Raw genomic sequence first — 18416 nt, forward strand, 5'->3', positions numbered from 1 at the left:
TCTCATGTTTCTTCTAAGTCTTCTTAATGTCGATTGAACCTTTTAGTTTCAAACGTGTATTTGTAACAAAACCTAACTTATAACCTCATCTATGTTTGTAGCAAATAAATTAAACAGAAAACAACAAAAAACAGAACGGCATCACAAAATGAGAAGATAAAAACTTAAAAATTTGATAAGAAAATATCAACAATAATAATAACAAAAGAATTTGATGATAAATTTATTTAAAAGTATGACTAGTATTTTCAAAAACATGTCTGTTCAAAACATAAATTCTCATGTAAACGCGATATCAAGAAACTAACAGGAAAATTGCAGAGTAAAATGATGTTTATGACGTTTAACATGTCTGCGTAATTCTGCACATTGTTTATTTCAATAATACCGAAAACATGTTATTATTCCTGTACAAAAAGCAGACGAAATTATACTGTTCAAATCTCAGCTCATTTTTACTCAAATTGCTATTAACAGGAAACTCTACGAACCTCTTTTCGAAATAAAATATTATAAAAATGAATAGAGAAATTTGAATAAATTAAATGTTAGTCGTAAAAGTAAATTCTCTCAATTCAATTTTTTTTTTTCAATTCAATTCTGTTTATTCATTTCAAAAACATTACAAAATTGTTAATTTCAATGCGTTTTATATTATGCAATATTAACAGTGTGTATATCAACTATACCAGTAATAATAGAGCTTGCCCTTTCAAGGAAGCTTCATTGATGCTAAAAATGTTGATATCCGTATTGATTCTGTTCAACAGCAAGATTGCTCTCCCCACAGGCATGACCTGCAGGCAAGTTAGTTCTGCAGGCCGGGAGATAAAATAGTCTATGTTATCGGTGACGTAGATAACCATCGGGAACATAGAAATGAATGCTCTCCATGATGACCGAGTTTTCAAACCATCCACGAATCAGTCTGAAGAAATGTGTAGCAATGCGCACATCCCTCCTGACCCGTAGATAGTTCATTCCGAGCATACCCAAAAGAAAGTCAGTGGGATAGAGCCACGGGTAGTAGCCATCAGTGGCGGTTCTTCCCTTAGGTCAATTGGTGTTTGACCCCCCAAATTTATAAGACAACAATAATAATCAATTAAATTCATCAAAACAACTGGTATTATTCTTAATTTATTTAAAATGTAACGCGAAACAGCAGCGGCGGCGAGTAACTAGCAGTGGCATCTGTTGTCTCTAATGGAAGCTTTCATTCATAAGTCCACACGATTCGCTGGGTCAATTTAAAGAATGTCCACTTTTGCATCTTCTGTCCCTATGCGCGCCATAAAATAAACGAGATAGCAACATATTTTTCGTCGAAGTAAAAATTAGGTACCGAATAAAGCTTAGGGACACTTAGGTCATGACCGTGAGGGAGACAACACGATGAATATTATATGTTTTATAGAGATGGTGACATAAACAAATGTCGGTTTTTCATTTTACACGCTTGTAGTGTGTGTAACAATGGTTGTTTTTCAATTGGATAGTTCGGGAAAGATTTGGAATAATTATTTATGTTGTTATCGATTTAGAATGAAGCTGAATAACGAAACAAAACAAAAAACGCAAAAGATCTTTCTCAAATAGAATCGAACTCTTATTTTATTTACTTTAATGTACAACTACATTAAAACTTAAAATCTTAAAGATAATTTGCCGCAAGTACATGGATTGTGTATTTATTTCAAATTTACCATATTAACATAATATGTATTTAGAGTCCGCGACCTATTGATATAGATAATAATATATGGGCATTTTTCACAATATCATATAAAGATTAGTCACACATTTTTTTCAAATGACCTACCACGACTTTAACCCTAGAACCGCCTCTGGTAGCCATACTCCCTCATGTAGAGATATTTCAAGAATTTCTTCTGAACTCTCTCCAACATGAGAGAATACTTTACTCTCACGCTTATTGAATACCACATTTGGTATTAATATATTATTATGTTCCTTACAAAGGATTGTATGTCATTAACATCACTCGCAATATCCAGAACAAAATGGCAGCTCATTGGAGCAAATCTTTACGCACAAACAGGATACAAACTAATGACTTCCAGATCAAAAGATCAGGATCTTAACCCAATAATCCGTGCTGTCATAATTTATATTTACGTTACTGAAGAGTGCTGCGAGATCTACCCGTTTACTTATTTATACCTGTTCCATATAACTCTTCAAAATGACAATTCAATACACCTTTAAAAGGTGATATAAAGTCACCACAAAAACTAGGTTAAATAGTTACATATGTAACCTATTTAACCTAGTTTTTATTTCATCACTTTATAACACTTTTTTAATTTATGTGCTGAATTGTCATTTTGATGAGTTATCCGGTCACCGAATGGTTTGTATTAAAGTTTTTACCAAATTTAAATATTTTACCGTACATAAGTATTTGTTTCATTTGATCATGCCATGCCTTCCTCGGGTGCCCCGAAGTCTTCTAATATTCTCTTCCACATCATACATTCTTGTTACACCTCTTTCTTCGTTAATCACATCATCTCACAGCGCCCTTGAGGTGTTTTTGCACAAAAACGGCGCTATACAAGTCATCCAAGTATTTATTATTATTATCTCATTTTACCACAAATAATTATTTGATTTGGGTCTTCCTCGGGCGCCCTTGACATTTTTAACTGCTCACTTTACAAAAACTACTCTATATCGATTTTAATTGGACTCCATATCTCATTCCCTTGCAGAAATAAGTCTTCCCCAGGCATCCCCGACTTCTTCTAGCATTCAAAATACTCATTCAAACATAACGCTATAATTACGACTAACCACAGATCTAAAGCCTAGCAGATACATCAAAGACAAGTGTTTCAATGAAATGGAACACTTGGGTAGTAAATTAGCAAAGATTTTCCTAACATTTACCTACCTCAATAACACAGAAGAAAATAGATGGATAGGAACTATTTAAACGTTTGCGTAAAATGACAGAATATACTCAGTACCAGCACGGATCAATACCCCACATTGCCGAAGGTTTAATGTTGACACAACGATAACAGATGATAAGACAAGTTTTTATTACTTAACAAAACAATGTGGCGAGGATAAAAAATGTGATTATTTACAAATGACATTTTCACATGTGAACCAAATTCAAAATTCAGACAAAATGGTGCGATCTTTATCAGCAAAACAGCTGTGAAAATACAGAGATATGGAGACAATGATATAAAGAATACAAGATAGCTCATTATATATCAAAACAACATCTTGCACTGACTGTAATCATGACTCCGACACTCGAGAAACTTTCCATTAATTTTACAAAAATTGTTTCATGTTTCTTTTTCTTTATAAATACTTATGTACACAGCTATCATTTTGGAATGAAATAATGATGGTTTTCGGTTTTAAAATAGGTATCACAGAGTATCATATTTTTTTTACTATTTGGTACTTAGTGAAGAGTTGGATCTTTCTCACCTAGTGAAGTCTGTATCAGAGTATGAAGTCATTCTATTATAATAAAATTACTATCAGCTGCTTACTGATTTGCTTAACATATATAGTTATTTACCAAGACGAACAATAATAATTAAACTGGATGCAAATCATACGCCATAAATATTACACGCTTTATCTGATACAAATAGATAGCTTAATATTGCATTAAATAATTAGTTGTGTATTAGAATTATTTAGAGAACAAAGGAAACATTATTCAATAACGCTAATAACATTTTATACAGAAGTGTAAATATTTTTAGGTATAGGATCATATTAATAGGATTATTTACTTTCTTTAGAGAATATTTCAGCAGATTCTTGAACTTGGGGATCGAGAGTAATTTCGTATTATAATGACGTCAAATGTGAATGTATTGATTACATTTAACGTGAAACAATGTAAGGGTTTTAACCGAATAGTAAATTAATGTAAGTATTAAAGAGACAGTAGTTATTAAATGGATAGGTTTAATCCCAGAGGTGTTTGCAAGTACAATAAGGGAGTGTGGTATTTGGTACGTGCGGAGCGGGAGACACCAATACATACACAAATATGGTGACGCGGGCAGGGTGGCTTTCCAGCCCTCATCATCCCTTCGTCTTTACCGCCAAAAACACTTCCTGCTGAAGATTAACTCCGAAAAGAAACCTCCATGCGATGATGAAACGAATCGCTTTGTTGGACGGGCACCATTTTGAACGGATGTAGGCTAGGTTACGCATAGCGTACCGTTAACATTTTTTTTAATTTACAACACAATTCACAGCCGTTTTGCATTATTTTGACGATTTAGATCGCTAAAGTGTCCGGGGGATGAAGTTTATAAAATAATCCGGTTTGTAAATGAAAAGAATTAAGGCAGACAGCCATGACGCGTACGAACGACTCCACCATTTTACGGCTTGCGAGCGGATGAGAATTGATGTAACTTTTGATATCGGAATCGGCGATTTGTCAACTTGACATCGATCCCACGTGACGCGGTGATTTTAATGAGCGGTTCGCGGCCTAGAAGAGATGCAGTCCGCGATGGAGGCTATCAAATCACTCTGCACAGATACACATACAATGCAAGTTCATTGACACGACACGGCCGCGTTTTCTCCGCGAATTCTACGATTCCACTCACCAGTTGTCCAATTTGATGAGTTCTTCAGGCTTCTTGGTCTTTTTTTCAGCTTTCAACTTCAAAGCTTGAGGATATAACTTTAATATTTCGTCGAATTGCTTCGTATCTCCCTCAAGGAAGAAAGTCGCCGTGTCTTTGCAGGAAGCCATTGTGACCACTGCTGTAGTTATGTTTCACGCCGAACTGTGCGCCGCGGCAGCACCTGCTGAAGTGAGCACACTCTTCCCCCACCACCATCCATCCGCCATTGCGCCCCGTTCGACCGACCAACAAGCTTCGCCTTGCGTCATAGCTGCCGTGCCGTTATTATTTCAAAAACTTTTTTTTTATTGAATATTATATTTTCTATACATCAACAAAACGACGCTTTCTCATCACGGAAACACGAAATAAAAATGCTCACAGTGAAAAAACTTTTTTATATTATTTTAATGGACGAAAGAATTTTCAATATATTTTTTAATCAATCACCAATGAGCAAATTTATTCATACTGAAGACAAACAGTTTGATAATTTGCTTACTGAACCAATCGAAGTAATTTCACTGCACCAAATCCGAAAACAGCGATCGTTCACAAACCGATATTAACGTAGATAATGACGTGTGTGCAAGGCGAATGTCCGCGGGCGCTGACGGTCGCTCGCCGCCCTCTGTCCGCCCGGAGGAGCGCGGCTGGCGGCATGGCAGCCCCTGACAGAATTGCATCCCTCCGACCGACCAGCCTCTGCCTCCGGAGGAAAACAATGTCGGACAAGTGTCACTCCGCCAAATGAGACAACACACGTGCACGCGTTTTCCGCGAAAACACTTTCGCGCGCTCGAGGAAGACGCCAGCGCCACGCGGCGGCGACTGAAAACACTAAACACCCATTTCCATAATATGGATATTATCATATCGACTCGGCTATATAAACTTACTTGGTAAATAGTACTACTCACTGCTCGCTACTCCCGCGTAGCCAAGTACCAAGTACCCGCCTATTACTGAAACTGAGCAATAAGCCCGTACCCGCCGGCGAATTTACTTTACATAAATAAGTGATGAGTTTGCAATAAGCGCGGCATGACTGTGAAAACTACATTATTTAGTTTTTTTTAAATTAATCAACCTATTAAAAATTAATGACTAATGAAAATTAATTAATAGAATGCGAAAATATCTCATTCAAATTCTTTAAAGTTTATTATTTCTCACATGCAGTAATATACAATAGGTAGGTACTTGAAAAACTTTTTTTGAGATGTACAGAGTCTATCCACAATTTTTTTTAGTTAAATACATTTTCCATTTTTTGCTCAGATTTGATCGAGGTTGAATTCGCGCTTCTCTGATATTCATCCTTTGGCCTGCGCAGCTTTCGAGCATATTGCGAATAGGTACCTTACCTTTATAATGTCGCTTGACGCCAGTTCCAAGTTCCAAGTAGGGGCTCTGATGTGAATAGTAGGCTTAGTCACGATATTTTTATTTGAGATATATATTTATTTATACCTTACAAGAGATGTCCTGGAGACATGAGAAATGTAGGGCCAGAAGACTGATAGGGGTTAGGAAATGTGGCTGACTGGAGATATTTAGGAAGGGTCTTGAGTTGAAATGAAGAAGGAAAGAAGTATGGTGGTAAGAAGTATATATCTGCCCGTGCAAAATATAATTAAATAAGAATTAAAAACATACGTACATTTGTAGAAATGTATTACATATTTGTGCACCCTGAGGTGATTTTTCACAAAAACGGCGCTATAAAAATCATCCAAATATTATTATTATATTGAAATGACCCGTTCACATGCTGCCGACCAAGGTCGTATAAAGAAGGGGGGAGAGTAGTACAAACTCGTAGATTACATTCCTTGAAAATACAAAAATATTATTGCATTATATCTTTTATCAATGTGAAATAAATAATAAATGGTGTTAAGTAGACGTCTCAAAACTCTTTCTAATAAATTTTCCACCCCCCCCCCATTTTCCTTTCCCCCCTCCCCATCGAACCAACCCCTTGTGAATGCTATAGTTACGCCCTTGCCGCCGACCAGTTTGCACTGATTACAGGGGATGAATACATACTGCTAGATTTTTTGAGCAGGCTCTATTAGATTACCTGACAAAAATATTCAACATACATTTTTTTTTTTTTTTTCTTTCTTTATTCATAAAATATATATATTTTTTTTTTTTTAAAGAAAGACAAACATTCCCGGGTTACGAATAACCCAACAATGTTTGAAAATCTCCTAATACCACCACAGAAAGCCGAAAATGTTGCTTGTGTTGTGATGGAGGACTTAGCCAGCCGAGGAATCGAACACGCGACGCTCGGGTGAGACCCAAGCACTATGCCCACTCAACCACTGACCGGTCCATATATTTGAATTCAGTTTTTTTACATGCTTTTCGACTACCACACTAGACACATGTCCGTATTATGGTAGTCGAAATTTGTGTATAATTATATAAATGCAATACATGATTCATTTGTTAATATATTATTTTGTGAAATGTAATGTATTTGTAAAATAGGCAATACTTTAACTGAAAACAAAGATAAATTAATTAATTATTTTAAAAAGAAATTTTATACAGAATTTAAATGAAAATAAACTTAATTTAATTATGCTAGGCATTTTTTAAAATAGTTCCTTCCCTTCATAAATAACCAATTCTGAATATATAATATTAGGTAGATTTGAATCTTGTAAAAATAAAGATACAAATAAAAATAAGGTAGGATACAAATAAAAATAATAGATAATGTTAGGGATAATAGAAATAAAAAATAAGAATTATCGCATCAGCGTAATATAAAGTTTTTGTTGAAAGTTAATTTAGAGATAAAATTTTTACTGGAGAAATATGAAAAAATAAGAACAGTTTTAAGATGAAAGGCATTCTTTATAATATTTCCTTCCCTGAGCAAATAACCAGTTCTGTACACTAATGGCATAAAGATCATCAGTTTTCGATGTCTTAATATCAATACTCAGTAAGTTGAACATTGTAGGCGCTATATAAGAGAACTGTCTTTGGGCGAAGGCTGTTTTTGTTGGAGGAATTTTACATTTTTGGTGTGATGAATAGCGGGTGCAAATATTTTGTTGAGTTTTGAGTATTAAATCATTTTTCCTTAGGTGTATGAGAATTGTCTTAACGTATAATTGTCTAATGTCTAGGATCGCGAATTTTTTAAAAAGTGGGTCTGAAGGGTGAGATGGGTGACATTTTAATACAATCCTTAGTAGTAGTTTTTTGAATTAAGATCATGGGATAAATAATTAAAGCTGCACAGCCTCGCCATCCCACGATACCGTATGTAGCTATTGATTGGAAAAGTGCAAAATATATGTATCTCAATGTTTGATGATCCTCCTAACGCAGTTGATTATCCCCTAGATATTTAATTTGGTCGGATTTTTTTAGGTTGGTACATGAGCAATTATTGAGGAGAGGCGTAGGGGTAATATGGTTCTGTGGGCAAGAGTGAATGATAAGATTAGGACAGTTTTGAGGAGGAGTGACTTTGCGTATGGAGAAAACTAAGTATTTTGTTTTGTCAATATTAAGAGTCAGAAGGTTGTCGTCTAACCAATGTATTACTTTATTTAGGCCCTTATTTGCTTTTTCCATAGTTGAGTTCCAATTTTCAGCTTCAAAGATGATTACCGTATCATCAGCAAAAGAAATTATAGTTCCATCAATTGCCAAGTTACATAAAGTGTTTATATATATTAGAAAGAGAAGTGGGCCTAATACACTGCCTTGAGGCACACCGTGCGTGATTGGTAAACTTGTACTTCTATATTCTTTAGCAGAATTTATAAGAGACGATTGCAACCTATTTGTTAAATAGTTCTCAAACCATTTAAGGGGAGTACCTTTTATTCCTACCTAAAGGAGTTTCTTCAAAAGTATGCAGTGAGAGACAGTATCAAAGGCTTTGGCTAGATCCAAAAAAACAGCAAGGGGCTTGCGGCCTTTATCAAGGTTATCAGAGACTACTTTTGTACATTTACTTTTTTTGTACTTTTGTACATACATTTCGAGTTTGCAGAAGATTTTCGTTTTAATATTTAAACGAATTATTATGTGTTATTTAGAGGTAGTCAGAGTTGATAATGAACAAACCTTTTCCGCCCTTCAAGTTTCAAATTCTAATAAATAATAGGGAAGGTACCGATGTGAAAAATGAAGATCGACTTACGAATATATTTCTGGAATAAGCGAAGATTCGCGTCCTATCCTTCCGGCTAACCCCGCAGAAATGAACGGCGTAATGTTGGTTATTTCAAAGATTTTATATTATTTTCGATAGGATCTGTAAATAATACTAACTGAGATTTTTTAATGGTTTCTAACTTATAGTTTTGCAATTACTATTCGTACATATATACTCGTACTATTCCATATTTACGTGTAGGTACCGTTGATTTTAAATAAATACCTAAGCTTATATTCTTTATTTTTATTGATGCTTCGTACTATTTTCGTGCATGACTTTGGTAAACTTTCAAATAATATTTTTTTTTGTATTAGGCAATTCACCCTAAAAAGAGTGCTATGTTTCAAATAATAATAATAATATAGAATTAATAAAGCATCAATATAGCGCAGTTTAGTGTCATTTCAATTTAAACTGAATGAATATTAAATATTCATTTATCCTGAACGTATTTTTTACTCCAACCCCATTACAACTTAGATCAAACTAAAGAAACGGCGATGAAAAATAAAATTAATACATACTATTGTATAATGTTTGTAGTAATATTTATTTAAATCTTTGCTACCTATCCCAAACCCGACGATACAAAAGCAAAAATAAATGTATTGGTAAATTTTTTTATAATATCTATGCAGTGAGGAGTTACCTACCATATCTATAAGAAAAAAAAATTACCTACCTAATACTTTTATTTTTCTCTACAACCACAAGATTGGCGTAAAAGTAAGAACTGGTAGTAGATACCTACATTTTATTTATGCTGTATAATTTGTTTATGTTCGCAATAGTACCTACCCACAACTGGAAAATTACTATGCACGTTCTGCGTAATATGGTCACGTAAGATAATAATAAATTATTATTGTTAGGTGCCCATTGCAAACCTAACCGTTTGTATCAGCATGCACAACCAATGGCCCGCGAGCTCATTTTGTGCGGCCCAATTGGTTAAAAAAATCAAGAACATCAATTTATTGGTTTGTCCTTAGGCCAAAAAATGTTTCACCTGCGGCGCTTTCTTTATGCGCGCTATGATTTGAATTTTGCATGCGTTCCATTTTATAGGGGTTGAATGTCCTTTCTGAAAACATAGAAGTGGGTTTTTTGATATTGCTTATTTGTTTGATAACTTAGCACGGGTTTCCCGGTTCATGGGCCGGGTTGAGGTAGACCATTAATTTGGCCTCTCCAGCCGGACTCTCTCAATTCATCGCCATCTCTTCGCACCGCATAGGGAGGGGTTAATTCGTACCTCTGTCACTCCTGGACGTACTGACACCCAGATTTCTATCCACCCCTCTTACCCCTTTCCTTCCCTGCACCTCCTCCTTCATTTCCACACAGCATGGCCAAGTAACCCTTGGAGAAATTATTTTCCACAAGGCGTTCTGTGTTGATTTAATGAAAAATAAATATCATTTAAGAGCAATCGTTGAGATTCCCAAATCAAAATATTTTACGGTTTTCGTTCTGTTTTACGAAATACCCGTCTAATTATTTTTTATTATTTATAATATACACGGATACCTACAATCTACAGGCTCCGGACAGTTGGGGCGTTTGTGCGGTATTCACAACAACAACAAAAATCTACACTGGCGACGCCATCTAATTCAAAGTTAACAATGTCATGCATGCATCGACCAAGTATCGACCATACATGGCCATTAACGTTCCAATAATTTATAAACATCATTGTGTACGTCATGTTAAAAATGATTGATAAATAATTGTCCCTCCGGCTAAAACGGTTGTGTATCACTGGTTTATATGCTATTACAAAAGCTCTACAGCGTTTATTTTCTAATTCATTGAATTTTCTTGATACAGAAATAATAAAAACGAAAGCTATATACTACACCGGGCGGGATCGCGTCATTCTGACAAAGACAGCACAATCGCTAAATTCGATTTTCAAATCAGTCGAATGCAAAATTAAAACGGCACTATTCGAAAGTGCCCGACACGTACGCAAAATGGTGTATTACTTACACATTTTTATTACTCTCTCAATGATACTTGCATTCTTTCTGTGCGGTGGTGAGTAATCGTTATTTTATCCAAAGTTTATTATAAAATCGACGGCCTCGCAAAGAGAATGGCCGCGCGCGCATCGACAGTGAAATCACGCAACAGAGCGGGAAAATCGAACAAGGTTTTTCCAGCGAGCGCCATGACGGCATGGACTACAACGTATTATGGCTACAATCATACAATGGCGTAGATTTGTACACTGCTTTATGCTCCGTGTTAATTAAATTTAATCATTCATGTCTTTTAACAATAATCATTTAGTGACAGAATTAAAGTATTCTATTGAAATAATAATATATTATGAGGATAAAAAGGCATTATAAGTAGTAATATAAATACGTAAAAATGTAAGTACCAACTTACCATTGTTTTGAAGCTTTTGTGTTCTTGTTAATGATATATTGTCAGGTCAGAGCATTAGAATGAGTTATTAGTTATTAATATCAATATTGATGAAATAATATATTATGAATTCAGAATGCTGTAGTCGCTAATAAATAAATGTCAAAAGAGACGAGCGGCAGTCCACGATGGTGTTCTGATACCAACCCTAATTTATGGCAGTGAAGTATTGTATAGGCAGAAGATAGATGAAAGTAGACTGAATGGCATATAAATGATATCCATGAGGCGTATGTGTGGTAAAACCATGTACGGCCCACGGAGAAAAATGAGGATCTTTAAAAAATAGGATCTTTTAAAATTATTGGTATTCCGGTTTAAAACCGGATTACAGGCCGTTTCCTGATAAACTTTTAATAATTTCTTAATATTTCGGAACACGTGTTATAACATAATGACGAAATGCGAAAATATTAGAATTTTTATGAACACGTGTTCCGACATCGTGATAATACCGTATTTTACTAAAAGTTTTTCAGGAAACCTTTCAATTCATTCGTTAAGGGCCTGCAATTCCGTTTTTAAACGGATTTCGAATAATTTGAAGAGATTTTTAATTTAGCAATATTTATTGTTCTCCGATGAAGTGTTATGAATGTGGATATCCGGAAAAATGATGAAATCGTAATAATAAAAATAATAAGAATTTATTCGTGAATAAGCTTAGTAAGGGAAGCTTCAATCAAAGTAAAAAATTCTCAGTAGGTACTTACTGAGGGTTTATTTAATCTTCAGCCGCAAGTGTTCCATACACACAAAACATACAACACAAAAATTATTTGAAATTTTCATTGCTAAAAGTATTACCGTGATTAATTTTTGGGTTATTATGCCGTGTTCCGCTTCCCCATTTTTAACCAACTTTACAGCGTTACACAGTCTATTATCAGGGCAGATATATATGGACACTAACGCTGCGTTGGCTAAATGAGGAAGCCCTAAAAGGCGTGATACCCCAAAAAATGAGTCATATATATTTTTACATTCAATGTCACTTGATAATATTTGGTCGATGCTTGAGTTACACTACATTTGGAAGGTGGGTATACGTGCCATTTATTTGATAACGTACTCCTGTGCCATAGGTCACCCCGAGTGGTTCGCTACGTTTGGTGACTTAGCAGGGGTGCCTGGGTTCATGCAAGTCTCCCTAAATGTCAAATCAACAAATTACAATCCGTTTTCAACGCCGCGGCAAGGCTTACCACCGGAGTATTTAAATACTCCCACATTTCAGAGCATCTCAAAAGTCTGCACTGGCTCAAATGTCCTGAAAGAATCCAGTTCAAGGTATGCTGGATGGTATTTAAGTCACTTAACGGAATGGCTCCGGCTTACTTATCAGAATTGTGTATTCCAGAAGATTCCAATTCCCGACAGTCAACCCTTAGGTCAGCAACATCATCAGCTATCGGAAGGTTGAAGGAACCAAAGCGCACACCAGATACTAAGTTCGGTGAGCGTGCTTTCGCCGTGTCAGGACCTAAAGCCTGGAATGGACTGCCACATGATTTGAGAATGATCGCAGACTCGACAGAATTTAGGTCTAAACTTAAAACGCACCTTTTCAGACAGTCGTATCCATAATTTCAGAAACCTCCACTTTCACAGTTGACGGCAATTTAAATTTAAATTAACAAAATGTAAAAAATACTAAAAATAAAATAAAATAAATAAAAATAATAATTAAAAATAAATAAATAAAAATGATAACAACTAACAATTTGTAGGCTTTTAAGACAGTTAAAATACATTTAAATTAAAATAAAAACTATAGCAGACTTAAGATCATGCGACGACCAGTGTTTTTTGATATAGTGTCCTCTGCATGCAGTTCTATCTTTTATAAGCATAAACTTTTTAATATAAGTGTGTTTGTTGGAAGTGACTTGCCAGGTAAGTATGTTTTGGTATCTTTTCTAAATAACAAATGTAGATCCTAGGAAATAAATTGTACAGCGCCCTTGAGGTGATTTTTCACAAAAACGGCGCTCTACAAATTATCCAATTATTATTATTATTATTATTAGGTGAGGCTTTTTCGGATCTTGGCGGCGGATGCGTCCGCCAACTAACTGCCTGGCAGGCCGGATCAGAAGAGACCTTGAGGGAGACCTTTTGACCTCTCCAGCAGGATTCTCTCGGAACATCGCCTAGCACCGCGGTGGGGGGATGGATTTTTACTTCCGTCACTCCTGGACACACGGACCCTCTGCTTTATTACTGCGATTACTGCCCACCCCTCATCATGCCGTTTTCCTTCCCAGAACTTCTTATCCCTCCTTTCTTAAAAAGCCCCTCCACACAGCATCCCCAAATATAACATTGGCCCTAAGGGGAATTAGGGCCTCCTGTGTAAAGCTAAAGTAAAAAACAACTAGTTTACGTCCAGCTTTCTCGGAAAAGCTGTACGGCTTAACGGCAACATTTTACATCCTCGCGTAGTCGTAGATATCCCAGAGTTTTATTCTAGCGATGATAGAAAAAAATACTGTCAAGTTCCGAAGAGAGCCTGTCATTTAATAATGTTAATTTTTACATTTACTAAACTCGCATACATCTAAAATAAATTATAAAAACCAAACCACCAACAATGATTTTCTAAGAACCAGCTCGTGAAATTATACAGGAGTGGAATAATATCGCTGTATACAATGAAAACTAGACTTTAGTCCAGCTCTAACCTCACAAATTTATAAATTAGTAAAAAAACACTCATAAAAGGGTACCACAAATCTATAAAACGTATATTTAATTGCTACTACAATGCTCGAATCTTTTTATACAGTGGTAGTAATTTAATAACAAATTTAATATAGTTTTGTATCATTACAGAAAGGTCGTTTTGTACCAGTTGCGGTCTACCGCGTGTTGGCAGGAAACGAGTGGCATTCTTGTGAGTTTAATTTTTAGTCTAGTAAAAAGACACATAATAAAAGTGTCATTTCATTTCATAGATGACGCACAAAAAATCGTATTGTAAAAAAGACCATTTTACTATTTTTCTTAAATTTAACTGTGTTATATTCTCGTCGATATGCGGCCAGGCACAACCGTGGGTAAAGTGTTCAACATCAGGCGGAATTTGAAGAGGCTAATTATATCTTAGTTCGGTGTTCTCGTTACTGAATTGAATGTTAATTTGTTTAGGACTTTATTGAAGTGTTGTTGTAGTTTGCCCCGTAATTCCGAGCTCAAGCTCTGCATAATTTTCTCAAGCACTGGCGGAATGGTTGTCAACCAAATCATATCTTTGCAAAGTCAAAGAGCTTACGGACCAGCTTCAAAATTCAAACTCAAATATTATTTCAAAAATAAATTAAGTGCCTACTCATAAATTGTTTCGTTGCTAGGCAAATAGCTTATATAATGCATCAATGTTGTTAGGTACCTTTCCTCTAAAATTAGACACATTATTTTGTTTTTAAAATCCTCCAATCCGTAAACCCCGAGGTTTTTTTTGCGACCCGAGGGCCTTTTTGAGGATTTTTGAGGATACTGTGGTGTGGTGAGTCTAATCAAGAAAACTTACGAATTTACCTAGTAAAATTTCAACCGTTTACAAAAAAGTATCGGATATTACCTTTACTTGTCTTCTGACTGTGCGCAGGAATCGATGATGCTAGTTGGAGCACCTGCAATTGAAATACCGGCATAACAAACATATCTTCTTTACTGCCTTAGATAAAGTACCGAATTTCTTAGTCTATCTACCTAGCAATTATCTTTTCTGCTGTTTAGTAGATCAGTAGGTAGGAACTTAATTGAACTTAAGGCGATGTCATACGTAGTAATGCAAAATCAGTGTTTTTGGTTTGAAAATTTGGTCGCCTAGAAATGTTTCAGATGCTTTAATTAAATACCGCGAGTAGAATACATCTTGGCCTTTGAAATAATCGAGTATTTTTTAGTAGTCTTTTTATAAAACTAACTAACTAACTAACCACCACGCCGTTTCCCCGCAGGGGTAGGCAGAGAGGACGGACCGCCAAACAACTCGGTCTTGGCACACACTCCTTGCCTCATTCACATTCATACATCGTCTCATACATACTCTTCTATTATTCTGACTCTTGACATGGCCCGACTCGAGTATCTGATTCCCTTGATCGTGCCATGTCTTCCTCGGGCGTCCCCGACTTCTGCTTCCATTCGCATTTGCATCATATATCCTCCTTACACTCCTATCTTCGCTCATTCGCTCTACATGCCCAAACCATCTAAGCGTCCCTTTCTTAATCTTACTCATTACGCTCACATCAGCTTTGCACTCTTTGCGGATCTCCACATTCCTCACACGATCAAACATGGTTTTACCACACATACGCCTCAGGGATCTCATTTCAACAGCATTCAATCTACTTTCATCCTTTCTTTGCCAGTTCCATGCCTCACTTCCATACATCAAGGTAGGTACCAGCACTCCGTTGTGGACTGCTAACTTCGCTTCTTTGGACAATTTTTTGTTAGCGCCAACGGCGTTCAGTCCTCCATTAACGGAATTACCTGCATTTACCCTTCTTTCAATATCTCTGTCAGCCTTCCCATCTCTCGTAAACATACTTCCTAAATACACAAACTCATCCACCTGCTCCAAGTATTCCTCATTCACAATTATATTGCACACTGTTTTCGTACTCTCCCTTTCAAACACCATTACTTTAGACTTACTTACATTCATCATTAACTCATTCTTCATGCATACTTCGTTCATCCTAGACACGAGGGACTGTAACTGGACTGGACTTTTTATAAGCCCAGAAAAAAATTATGTAAAGGCATATGAAAACTGCTTTAAAGTTCAAAATCTCCTACTTACGAACCCATTTTCGGTTATGATTTTATTGTATAATGTGGCAAATTAAGTTTTTTATAAAATGATCAGAAAAAAATTAAATATTTACCTATGCCTGAACATCCACAAAATAAAATAAAAGGCATTTTTTTGGCCATGTTTTTTTCTTGCATAAATCAAAACAGGCGGATGGTTTTAAGCGGGAATTTAAACCTTATCGCCATCTACGTAAGGGTTGTTATTGATAGCGGCTCAATTTAAAATATTACACGACGTAGTGCATCGCCTTAAATGGAGTAGGTAGGAACCTATTGGTACATAGATATCAATTTTATTTATTGTACTATTGAAATAATTAAGAAGTATTATATTGTTTTACGCGCTGATAAGAATATTATTAGATAAATATGTAGAAAATTAAGTATACAGGGTGTATCGGCACTAACCCGACAAACTTTAACCATCTATTCCTTAGCACATTTGAAGTAAAAAATGTTATGGGCACTTAGCTGTCCGGTAGCATTTTTTTTTCAATTAAAATAAAAAAAATAAAAATTTCCACACTACATCACTGTCATTGGCATTGCTTTTCGTGTTCAACAGCTGTTATAAGCAAGTATGTCGAAAAGCGTCTTCGCTCTTTCGCACACACTAAATAATAATAGTTAAAAATGAGACGAATGGTGCCGTGCCATTTCGTTGTGATTGTAAAAGCGCGCCAATAAAGGTACACACGTACATTATTCAACGGAACTCGAATAAGATATTGCCAGATGGGTTTTCAAACTTTGACAAAGGATAAAACAGTGGTGACATGTGGTGAAAATATGAATGGTAAATTTTTTATTAAAAAAACACGTTACCGGACAGCAAAGTGCACATAAGATTTTTTACTCCAAATATGCTAAGGAATAGCTGGTTAAATTTTGTCGGGTACGTGCCGATACACCCTGTATAATAGTATTTATAAAAATATCCAGCAAATGTAAAGACGAATTTACAAACTATATAAATGGCAATTACTGGTATTAAAGATATTCTTGATTTTTCTCTAAAACAGCGCTATAGAAAATATTATTTTAAATATTTTCACACATCGTAAAATATACATCTGTGTAAAACCAATTTTTAAAACTTATTATAAAGAAAGTTTTGTGTTTCATGTAACCAAAAAATGGTTTATCTTAAAATAATGTCACCATATTGGAAGTTAATTCATTGATAAAGTACGATAGTGCATAGTTAAGTTATTTAAATTATGTGTAAATTTTGCCATCAACTCTAACTTCGCGGCAAATGGTATTTTCAGTTTAATGTTCCTCTTACATCCATTTGACTAACTTCCTTTTCCTCCCCATTCTTCCCCACTCAATAAAAAAGATTATGGTTACGCTATGGGGAAAACACTGACAAAAACATTAGATCATTCTTTTGAGTTGATTGTAAGAAACTTCTGAAGTTGCCCGGGCTTTACGCAGAATTTCTCAAAATCAGATTTAGCCCGTCGTCCCACGGCTCGGTAAGCAATCGACATAAACCAATTGCTGTAAGAAAAGTTTCACTCTAAACAGCACTGCAGACTGTTACCTTACTATGACGAACTTAATTTTCTGCTGTAATTTTGTTAGTGTAGATTTGTATTCATTATTCTTTATATATTTTTAATCGAAATTTGGATACATGATATTGGAATAGTTTTTTAAATAAAAATGCAGTGTAGTGCGTAACAAAAGATCCCATAAAGGTAAATACTGTGGGTGAGTAATATAGTATGTAATTATTATCACATTTCTATGGAGAAGCAAAAATAAAATGAAGGTGTACATTTTCTTTGAAGATAAATGAATCAATACAATTAAATAAATATTAATTTATTAATAATATGACATCTTGTCTTACTTTCAGACGTTTAAATAAAGATTTTAAAGCTTCATAGCACACGATTGAAAGGACGTAGTCTGAATATAGCTACTTGAACCTAGAAATTAAATGTAAATTTCAGACAAAAACCAAGCAATTTTCATGATGACAGAGCTCAGGTTTACAGGGTTTTAGTGAGACATTCAACCAGATATTCAGCTTTATAGTTAAATATGATTGATGCTCCTTATGACTGTTTTCGAACCGTTTTCGTAAATATGTCTCACAATCAATCATGGCCCACAGGTACCTAAATATGAAATTAATAGTGAGATCGATTAAAGAATATTACATCACTAATGTAAAGTTTCCTCTTGGTCTAAATTCAAATACGTACGCAGTGATTTATGCTAGTCCCGTAAGATGCGTGAGAAGGATGTACGTACGAGCCCTCACTGGGACTGGTTTATAT

At 35.3% G+C, this 18416-nt stretch overlaps 1 protein-coding gene across 2 annotated transcripts in view; it reads right to left on the bottom strand.

Annotated features, from left to right (window-relative positions):
- Positions 1 to 5404, bottom strand: part of Amun (protein amun) — a 15191-nt gene extending 9787 nt beyond the window's left edge. Inside the window, exon 1 of one of the 2 annotated variants that reach the window (XM_089638327.1) lies at positions 5152 to 5404. Coding sequence is in view for 1 of the 2 variants with exons in the window: in XM_089638326.1 (XP_089494452.1) it covers positions 4629 to 4777 (149 nt within the window). In the remaining variant the exon portion in view is untranslated. Of the gene's footprint in view, positions 1 to 4628; positions 4890 to 5151 lie in introns of those variants that run through there. The other variant, XM_089638326.1, reaches the window with a different exon arrangement.
- Between the last annotated feature and the right edge of the window lie 13012 nt (positions 5405 to 18416).

This window comes from Hesperophylax consimilis, chromosome 12 (assembly GCF_061612785.1).
Source record: "Hesperophylax consimilis isolate HC1 chromosome 12, BYU_Hcon_1.0, whole genome shotgun sequence".
Lineage (NCBI taxonomy): Eukaryota > Metazoa > Arthropoda > Insecta > Trichoptera > Limnephilidae > Hesperophylax > Hesperophylax consimilis.